This window comes from Chiroxiphia lanceolata, chromosome 25 (assembly GCF_009829145.1).
Source record: "Chiroxiphia lanceolata isolate bChiLan1 chromosome 25, bChiLan1.pri, whole genome shotgun sequence".
NCBI lineage: Eukaryota > Metazoa > Chordata > Aves > Passeriformes > Pipridae > Chiroxiphia > Chiroxiphia lanceolata.
Genome location: NC_045661.1, coordinates 5,352,974 through 5,363,427, shown reverse-complemented (window position 1 = coordinate 5,363,427; position 10,454 = coordinate 5,352,974). Strand labels below are relative to the sequence as shown.

The window sequence follows — 10,454 nt, the reverse complement described above, 5'->3', positions numbered from 1 at the left end:
CAGGTAGCTCAATGCCTCACCAGCAGCCAGGAAGGTAACACAGTCTCCTTCTCGATCAGGAGTCCTGTATTGTTACAGGAACAAGTGGGTTTCATGTTGGCAAGGAATTACTTCCAAACTGTCTTGACAGGGATCATGTGTTTTGGCTTTGGTTTAATCTTCCTTTGCGACCCTGGGTGCAGTTCACTTGGGATCACTGGATATGGTGTAACCCTTCTCCTCGAGCCGACAGGTCTGACACCCAGCCCAGGGCTGCTGGACTTTTCCAGGGCCTCCTATTGCACAGCCCTGACCTTTGGCTGGTGCAAAATGCACTGTCAGCTCTGCAGAGGCTGGGGAGAGACAAGGTTCATGACATCGGGTAAAGCAGCACCTTCATTAGTCTTTTGAAGAGGTGGATGGGGAAGAGAAACAGGGGATTTGTTCTCTTTTTTTTTTCCTCTGTAGCCTGGGAAGGGAATAGCAGGTAAGAAAAACTGTTCTATAAAGTAGAGCTGGCAAGAATGAGGAAAACCAGTCCTTTCCTGTGCTGTGTGCTGAGATTTTTGTTGGTTTAGTCCTGACTGTGGTCATGTTCTGCCCAGACAGGCTCATCTGGCCATTCAGGTCTGGTTGTCATGGGCTATGTTGTCACTAGTCCACAGCTGCAGGAACAGCCAACACCATGTCCTTTCCTGCCTGAATGTATTGATGTGAACTAAACATATCATGGGAACAGTAGAAGACATCCAGAGTGGAACTGGGTTCACTAGACTGGGTTAAAATCAGAAACCGCTGCAGCTCTCCCTGCCCCATGTCCAGGGAGCAGAGGGTCACCCTGGAGCAGAAGGGGGATACTCAGCCCATTTCTATTTCCTGGGCAAGCCGAAGATCCACAAGCCCTGCCGGGAAAGGGAGGCAAACCCTGCTCTGCCTCAGGGTGGTGGGGGCAGCGCCCTGCGAAGGAGCAGGTCGTGGAGGTGGAAGTGCAGGTGAACCGGGACGCACAGGGGGGTGGGAACAGCTCAGTGCACATCGCTGGGCTTGAATGGCAGAGCGAGGCGTTCACCTCCCCACGCAGACCTGCACATTCTTCCTGGGTTTGGCCAGGACAGGGTGATTTTTTTTTCGCAGTACTTGTGAGGGGGCAGAGCCTGGAGCCTGGTTGTTCTGCACCACCCACATCATCACCGAGGGCAGGGGACGGGACCCTCCCTCGGTGGCAGACGGGCATGGTCTGGGGGGGAAGAGCCAGTCAGAATGTTTGTTGTCCTGGTTTTCTGTGTAAATCGTTTCCTTGTCTCTTATCTTTTGTTATTAATATTGTTGCTGTTACTGGTCGTTTTCTTATCTCGTTGTTTTCAGGAAACTGTTCTTATCTTAACCCGTGATTTTCACCTGTTGTGCCCCCAGTTCTCAACCCCATCCCCAGAGCAGAGCGAGAAGAGGAGGGAAAGGGAGGGGAGCTAATGGCATCTGGTTTGGGAGACTCTTGGTGGGGGCACTGAACTGGGGAGTACCATTCCTAAACCACGACAACCTTGTATCTCATCACACAGACCTGCACATTTTATCTCCAGCGCTGCACTCAGCAAACAGAGCAACAACTTGGGGAGAGTGTTCCCAGGTGGAAATGGTTAATCCACTGATTTCAGGCCAAACCTCCACGGATTCTCCATGGGGCTTTTGGAAGGTTTTCTGGGTGCCAAGAAATATCTTTCATTTAGAGTTGAAAACGATCCAACTAGACAGGGATGAATTAATTCCTGATCTAAACACTCCCTGACCCAGATGGGCTGGGAATTCTTAAATATGGAATGGTGAGTGCAGAAGACATAGCCAGAGTAGTTTTAAAAGGGAAGGCATCGTGTGCAATGGGCGTATCTCTAATGAGATGATGAAATCCTGTTTATACCTGGTCCTTCCCCCGCAGGGAGTGTCCAAATAAGTGCAGGATGTGCCTGAATTGCCAGAGTGGAACCCCAAAGGGCTGGGCTCTGCTTTTGTTTAGCGAGGCTCCCTCTGTGACAGTCGGAGCACTTGCAGCAGTGTCTGTGCACAATTAGCATTTCACGAGCAAGTTTAATGTCAGCATTCTCTGCCTCGATCACTTGTCTTTGTAACCACGCTGTGCTGTTAGCCTGGCTTCTTGGAAGTAATCCTTAAGTAAGAGTTTGGTTTAATGGCCTTCAATACATTCTCTGGTTTTAAATCTTACATTATTTGTTCATCCAACTGTTTTAATCCTGCTCCTGCAAGCACGGACTTGACTACCTGCCCTACTTTTTTTTGCTCTCTGCAAGCCCACATTACCGGGGCTGCTCCCGCCCCTGCACACTTTCAATGCTGCTTCAGCCCAGACTCTCCCAGTGCTGCTTCCTGCCCTTCCCTGCTGCTCTGCGGTACCAAACCTCCCCCTGACCTTTGTCAAAGCTGAAACAGCCTCTTCATCAACTGCACTTGTTTTTTCTTTACACTTCAAAGGTCTCCTGAATCACTCACCTACTGGCCGTGCCCTCTCTGTATTGGGGTGCTGTGTGTCTGTGCTGGATGGTGCCCCTGTTTCAAATGATGCCAGACTTTGGGACCTGTATTGGTTAAACTGCTTGGCCCAGGTTAACTTTGTTACCTGGGATTAAACTGTCCTTAGCCTATAAATTTTGTGTTCTCCATCACCAACTTCTGGTTTAGGTACTAAAAACACATCTTGTCCTGCATCATCATGGCTAGGCTTCGTGAACGAAGATTTGGGAACAGGGATCTTGTCCTGCACTGCTACAGTAATTGGCCTCTTTTTTAGGGCCATGAATTGGCCTTTTTTTTTTTTTTGGGCCACAAACATGCTCTGATGGCTAGAGCCCCTGTGCTCTGGAGACAGGTGGGAGAGCTGGGGGTGTTCAGCCTGGAGAAGGTTGAGCATTGGCACCAGAGCCAAACTGGGGCACCTGTGGCTGCAGCAGAGGTCGAGCTGCCATGGACACGGAGCTCCCAAATTGCTGCTGACTCCCATGGCTACAGCCCCTCCCTCCCGGGTATTCCTGATCGAGGGAGGTTCCTCCCTCCAGAGCCTGAAGCTGCTCCTCTCTCCAAGCATCCTTTCTTCTTGGCAGTTGGGTTCTGTTCGCTGAGTCCTGGCATTTTTGGCTTCCTGCCCTTTTTGGTGCCAGTCCCTTGGACTTGCCATGGCCTGGCAAGGAGAACTGAGTCGCCCTGCCTGTTTTAGAGAACACAGGGCACAGGCTGCTCCCTTCCCAGGAAAGCACGAGGTAACAAGTTCTTGAAGCCACGTCCTCATGTTCCACTGCCAGATATTCCAAATTAACCAGTGATTCTGCAACGAGCTGCAGTTCTGGATGTTTGCCATGGAAAGAACCTGCTGTTCACAGCATTCCAGGCAGTGTGCAGAGCCAGCTGCTCCGGGAGGGGAAGGATACCTGTTCTGACATGGCTTTGTCCATTTTCCCTTGCTCTCAGGGCATCTCTTCCAGCTGGGTTGGAACAGTGGCAGAGGGGACTCTGGCAGCAGCAGAGAGGAATGCTCTGCCTCTGCACTCACAGCATCAACCCTCTCCCTTCCTCCAGGGAATTCAGAGCCTCCTGGAAGATAAGGAACATGAAAGGGGGAGCAGAAGCCCAGCTGAGCATACACACACTCCCAGCAAGGGGAGGTGGGGGATGGGGATGAACACATCCAGGAGGGAACTCTCCCAGCAGCAGCCTCTCACCCCAAGGGCACAATCCCATCAACTCACAAATTGCCCTGGAAGACTTGTGAAGGACAGACCCTGCCTGCAGCTCTGCCCTGTCCTGCCAGACACACCCGGGGCTGCTGGAAACACATGGCTCTGGCTCTTTGCCTTGGCCTCCTCTGCCTTGGCAGCACATGCCCCACGCCAGGCCCAAGTGCATTTCCAGGCTACCAGCCTGCCCAGGGCTGTGCCCTCCAGCCCAGCCCACGGCTGATAGAACTGTGCCAAGGAGGGAAGGGCAACTGTGCCTTTCTCCAGGCAGAAGCTGTATCTGGATAGTTCATGTCTGAACTGAAACCAAAGCTGAAGCCCGCAGGAATTGGCCCTGTGATGCTGAAGGGACAGATCCTTTGCCACAGGCTCTTTGCACCCCTGTAGCTCTCCCACTGTTGGATGTGCAGGACTTCAAAAGTCAAATTGCAGCAACCGCTGGGTTGGACTGTGCCACACTGGATTTGGTTTTAGGAAAAATGCAAGAAATGTTTTTTCCAGAACAGTTTCCCTCTCTCAGAGGATGGAAGTGTTATGTCAGCAACCCCAGAACCTGATCACTCTTCCTCAGGGATTGGACGTGGGGAGCAAAGCACTTGATTTTCACCCTGTGCACGGCAAAGTCGTTTTCAGACGCCGGTGCACTCACTCCAAAGCACAGTCCAACACTCCTGCAAAAACTGGCTTCTCTCCCCCACCCAGGGGCACAGCCCCACAGCTCAGCAACTCTCACCTGGATTGCTGGGCTGCCATCCCCCCCTTCCCTCCCCTCCCCGGCACTGAGGGGCCCCACTGTGCTCCTACCAAAGCTGCCCTGTACAGACCTGGCTGCCTCACAACTCAGCACACAAGTATTTATGCTGAAATGCATAAAAGTGTTGGTTGAAAGGAGAACAAAGCTGGCTTTTATCAAAGCCCTCGTGTACTCTCTGCACTTTTATGGCAAGTTCCACTCATCTGCTGTGGTTTCCTTCCATGTCCCCAAGCAGCTGCAAAATACTCGGTGGTTTTTGGCAAAATACTCGGTGGTTTAGTGTTTCTTTGATTTTAGAGTTTGGCCTGTATTAACCTGACTCTGCAGGAGGCAGGGAAGCTTTCCCTGCACCAGTTGTCCAAGGACCCCAAAGCTATTTCCTCTCCATTGTTTCCTTTCCTCCTACTTTTGTTCCTGTAATGTCAGACACATAAAATGGCCTTCGGAGGAATTCATAATCCATTTCAGAGATCCCTGTTGCCCCAAACACTCCCCTCGCAGCACTGCCTGTGCTGATGGGGCGGCCCCTGTTCACACAGAGGTTTTAGGGAAAGCAGCAAGGTGAGCTGTGCAGGACAGGGAACACCACAACCACCCCTCTTGGCCAAGCTGACCCTGCTTTCATCAACTCACAGCTCTTCTCTGAACTCTGCTGAGCCCCTCCCCTCTGTACCCGCAGGCAGCAGGTTCCACAGAGTGAGTTCAGGTGTTGCAACAATCACACTTTAACCCCTCCTGGCTGCCTCTATGCAGACCAGCTGGATGAAAGAGCCCTGGAACACAGCAGGGAGGCAAAACAGCAAAGTCTTCCAAGCTACTCCTTCAAAATCCATATTGTCATCACTGCTCTGCCACAGATTTCCTCAGCAAGAGGTGAGGAATCAAGGAGAGACCTCAGGTGTTGGCAGGCCCAGACACCAAGGCCTTTTGCTGACTTGCAGAGCTGGGGAAAGAGGGAGTGTTGAATTCCAGTCCCTGCTCCAAGCACCACTTACCTGATCAGTGAAATGCACTTAATTTAGGGAAGAGTGTGACTGTGAGTCTGTGCAAGGCATGACTTTTGGCAGGTCTCCAGGACAGCTCAGATGATCTCACAGCCTCTGGCTGCTGAAAGGGGGAGGAACCTTCATCCTACCATTGCCTCTGGATTATCTCACAGGCTGCAAAGCTCAAACTCCCGTGGGTCAGCCCACCAGCCCAAGAGAAGAAGCTTTAGCCTATGTTATCAAACTGAACACACAAAGGGTTCAGCAGCTGCTCGAGGAAGAGGCTTGGGTGGGAATGGGAGCAGAAGGGTGAAGCTACACAGGGTGCCACTGTCAGCCAAGCCCAGACCTCGGCTCTGGGGCTGTGAACCCATCTCAACACCAGAGCCAGAGCAGAGCAAGGTCTGCTTTTAACCATACTGAACACATTTATGCAATATAAACACCTGACCCATACAAACAGGTATGCCTTAAATCCACACTGGGAAGCAATTAGACAAAACTGTTATTATTTGTTCCCCCTCCCCAAGGGGCACAGGTTTATTACTGTTCCCTGTCGTGGCACTGCTACAGCTCAACACAGAGTGGTCTTAGGAGTCAAGTCTATGCAGCCATTAAATAGAAGAACCCATTTTCAAATTAATTTAAAGTGACTTGCATGTGGAAATAAGGGTTTCTGCTCTGTCTTAGTGTTGATACAGAAAAACGGGCTGCAAGAGATGAGCCTTTCCAGGTCTTCATGTAAGTGCTTCCTGTGCCTGAGGGTTGTCTATCTTCTTTTTCCTAGGAGTGACTGCAGGTAACTGGAAAACAGTGTTTCAACGTGCTGGATAAAAAGCAGTGAAAAGATTATGTTTATTTGTAAGTCTATCTGAATTTTTATTAGCTCTTGCTGACACAGGAACGGCGCAGCACTTCAGCAGCTCCCCAGCCTGGTGGTGTGTCCAGTGCAGGAGCAGCAGGTCTTCCCCCATGTCTGCTGACCAGGACATTCATCCCCCAAAGCTCCACTAACAGCACAGGAGGCTGAAAAGATCCCAAGATCTCATGGCACAAAAGCTTTGTCTCAAGAATTCCCATCAGACTGTTCATTTCTTCTTAGCATTTCCACAGTCTATATTTAGGAGTCAGCAGGAAGCACACCTGGATTCCATGGAGGACTCACCTCCCCTCTCCCACCAAAGGGCAGCAGGAGCTCCCAGCACTCCTCACTGAGCAGTGCTGCACTGAGGTGGATTCAAATCGCTGCCATTCTGATGTGAAGGCCTTTGACCTGAGGTCTCCCACCCATCCAGAAGTGTTCTACTAACTGGGAAAGCTGCCACCACCCCCAGCTCTGTCCCAGTGCCACCCACTACTCCCCAGTATCAGCATACATGTACTGTCTTTTGAAGGTCATTTACTCAGTGTTAGCCAAGCTGATTTCCACAACCTGTTCTGCACAGCGGTGCCTTCAAAATGAAGCTTGTGCAGCACATGTTATATTTAAGTAACACAGACTATAAATGGGGCATTACAGGTCAAAAACATGTTCCCCAACAGACAATAATCCAAGTGAAAGTGTGAAATTAGTGACATGATCCCACCATTTTGCTGTGCCTGTGCAGAACCCAAGTGAAGCTCTCCTGCCTTTTGAGGTACATCTCCTTGATGAACCTGTTGAGTCACTGGGCTGAGGACTAAGAGACAGGAAGGGCAGGAGGGAAGCAGCAGTTTTCATGTCAAATGTGCATCTGACACATTTAACAAGGGCACAGCACAGGATTCACCTCCTGCTCCAGCAAGAGCCTCAGCCCCCAGACTACAGTTCTGCTCTTCTCCCTCCTCTGAAAAATCCTGACTGCCCACAGCAGAGGTTCCTGGTGGAGCAGCCCCAGCACAGCCAGTACCTTGGTTGTTCTACATTAAGGCAGAGCCTCCAAATCTTAAAAGTGCAGGTGCTCAAATCCTGCAGGGAGAAGAGGCTTGTTTCTCCTTCTCCTGCTGTCAGGAGGCCTTTCTGGGAGCCTTGCCCAAGGCTGTGCCTGCCTTAGAGACTCCTGCCAGCAAAACTGCTTCATTAGAGGAGAGAGGGAAAGGTCCCTCGCGCAGCCTTGAGGCAGCAACGTCCTTAATCTGCAGGTAAAACCCACCTGGAGTTTGGTGGCCCAAACAACTCCATCATCCCAGCACAGTGACAGCTGCACCTTCACAGCTGGGTCAGCACCCAAGTGTTCATGAGCAGAGGCAGCACCAGGGACCCCAGAGCATCCCCGGAGAGCTGCTCTGTCACTAAGTCTGGAGTCTGCAATGGAGAATGAGCTGGGCCACGATAAATGCAGGGAATGGCTGCTGCAGCCTCCTTCCATTTTCAGTCAGCTTTGTGCCCAGCTTTTAAAAGGCAGAGACTAAAACTGGTCACAACATACCAGATTGCTCTTCCCAGGTGCTTTTACAGAAGAGAAACTCTTTCCTGACTTCTTTGAAACATACACAAGTGGCTACTCCGACATGCTCCAGCACTGACACATACAGTCACTGCACACTGCCTGTCCAATGATTCAGATCCTTTCCAGGCTGGAATCTCTTCACTCTTGCTGCCTGAAAACACTATGATCTGGCACATTTTCTTTATTTGCTGCTCTCTCAGCCGCTTTACCTGTACTGTGTTTGGTTTCCAGGTACTCAGTTAATGGAACTGCACACATTAGCTGGAATGCCTTACACTCACTTCAGGTGCCACACACTCTCACAGTGTACAGCTGTCAGGTGGGATGAGATTCTGGAGAATGTAAATGTTAGGCCTTGGGGCAGGGAACATTCCTTCTGAAAATCAGCAGAAGATTCAGCCTTAAACCCTAGAACTGCTCTGGCTGTAGGTCAGACAATTTTAGCTGCCACGACAACTCAGTGCAGCAGTCATGTCCTCCCCTCGCCCCTTCCCAGTGCCCACATTCACACGGTGTCACAGAGCCAGCAGCCTGAGAGGCATCTCAGCACCTTGGAGCAACAGCAGCCACGAGGGAAGTGACAGAGCAGACAGTGGCAGATCAGGTTATTTGGCAAAACTGTCATGGTGAAATGTCCCTGCAGGTCACAGGGGACCCTCCCACCATCACCATCCTTCCTGTGTGGGAGAGGAGTTGGCTGTGCCAGGGCTGCGCTTCCTGGCGCTGCTCAGCCTGTGGGCCTGGCACGTGAGGTGACCAGTCAGGCTGTGGGTCAGTCACACCACAGGGCAGGCAGGCTGTGGTCAGTCAGACACTGGAGTGCCCAGCCAGGCTGTGGTCAGTCAGACACTGGAGTGCCCAGCCGGGCTGTGGTCAGTCAGACACTGCCGGGCTGTGGTCAGTCAGACACTGGGGTGCCCAGCCAGGCTGTGGTCAGTCAGACAGTGGGTTGACCAGCCAGGCTGTGGTCAGTCAGACACGGGTGCCCGGCCGTGGGCAGTGCCCTGGGCCCCAGCCCGGGCTGTGGCTCTCAGGGCTGTCGGGGCTCCTGGCGGCCGAGCCCAGCTGCCAGCCCGGTGCCCGGGGCCGCGGTCACTCGTGGGCCACGCGTTCCAGCGCCACGTAGAAGCTGTCCTTGTCGTCCAGGCAGTGCCAGCCGATGGGCCCCGCCTCGCAGTCGGCGCACACCAGGAACTTCACGTTGCCCACGTCGCGGGTGAACCCCACGTTCTCGAAGGAGAACATGTCGCGCACCAGCCAGTGCTCCCGCAGCACGTCCCCGCCGCCTCCCGCCGCCGCCGTCGCCGCCTTCTTCCTCATGGCGGGCAGGAGGAGCTGCGGAGACACCACGGGGCCGTCACCGCCCGCCCGGCACCGCCCGCCCCCCCGCTCCCCTCAGCACCCCCCGGTACCTCACGGCGGGCGAAGGTGGCGGCGCCGGGCAGCAGCACCCGGGAGCCGCAGCGCTGGCACAGAACCGCCCGCAGGTTGCGGCCCTGCGCGCACACGAGCCCGGCCGAGCCCGGCGCGGCGGCGGGAGCGGGAGCGGGAGGAGGGGAAGGAGGAGGCGCCGCCGGCTCCATCTCCGCGCAGGGCGCCGCCATGGCCGACGGGCGGGGCGAGCCGATGACGTCAGGTCGCGGGCGCAGCTGACGTCACGGCAATGGCCCCGCCCCCTCGCTCAGTGCGCGGCTTGTGACGTCACGCCACGGGCTACGCTGACATCACGGCCCTGCCCCCCACCCTCGGGCGGTGCCGGGTGGTCCCACCCCGCTCCTCCATCCCTGGGAGTGTCCGCGGTGCTGGGAGGGAACTGCTCCAGTGGAGGGTGTCCCTGCCCATGGAAGGGGATGAGCTCTAAGGTCCCTTTCCACCCAAACCAGTCTGGGATTCTGATCCCCCCCCGCTGTGATCCCGGGATGTGCCACCGGCCAGCAGCGAGGGTCTGTCTGTTGTGTGCAGGCCCGCAGGGACCATCAGGGACTGTCAGTTACCGGAATGGGAGTCTGGAGACACCTGACTTTGACACAGGTTGAAGAAGGAGCTCAGTTGATGCTGGACAAAGGGAAATTGTCTCCCTTCAAAGTCTCCCTCACTGGAGATATTCAAGAGCTCTCTGGACACAATCCTGTGCCGTGTGCTCAGGGATGACCCTGCTTGGGGGAGGTTGGGCCACATGACCCACTGTGGTCCCTTCCAACCTCACCCATTCTGGGATTCTGTGAAGCTGCTGCATGTATTTCGTGTGTAGTGGTTGCATCAGCGTTCGGGAGAGCCCGGGAACACTCTGTTGCTGCTGCACACAGCAGCTCACATGGCTGCTTTTTGCAGAGAGACCCCCCTCCAAACTGGGGGAGCACAGAGAGCACTGAAAGGGGCAGGGGGCTGACACTGGGAGCAGTGTGTTTCCCAGGAGAGGGAAGCAGAGACCAGCCTGACCCCAAAGAGCCCGGGCAAAGCAGGAGGCAGTGCCAGTGCTTACAGGCAGCAGTGCTGGAGAAGTCCTGGGGCACAGGTGACTCTGCTGCTCTTCACTGAGCTCCTCTGAGCCCCTGTGGCTGTGTGC

The 10,454-nt window shown here is 54.0% G+C and overlaps 1 protein-coding gene across 1 annotated transcript; it reads right to left on the bottom strand.

The window, feature by feature from the left end:
- Nucleotides 1-6,290: 6,290 nt before the first annotated feature.
- Nucleotides 6,291-9,492, bottom strand: RABIF (RAB interacting factor). The gene is made up of 2 exons (XM_032710851.1): nt 9,301-9,492; nt 6,291-9,223 (listed from the first exon to the last, which is right to left on the bottom strand). The coding sequence occupies exons 1-2, from the start codon at nt 9,490-9,492 to the stop codon at nt 8,981-8,983; spliced, it is 435 nt and encodes a 144-aa protein (XP_032566742.1). The 3' UTR covers nt 6,291-8,980.
- Nucleotides 9,493-10,454: the final 962 nt, after the last annotated feature.

What these genes read in the sequence shown, in the direction of transcription:
- RABIF (XM_032710851.1), bottom strand. Translation starts at nt 9,492, where the DNA reads ATGGCGGCGCCCTGCGCGGAGATGGAGCCGGCGGCGCCTCCTCCTTCC. An exon ending in CCACCTTCGCCCGCCGTGAG is followed by an intron (nt 9,224 to 9,300) that starts GTACCGGGGGGT and finishes GTGTCTCCGCAG; the next exon opens with CTCCTCCTGCCCGCCATGAG.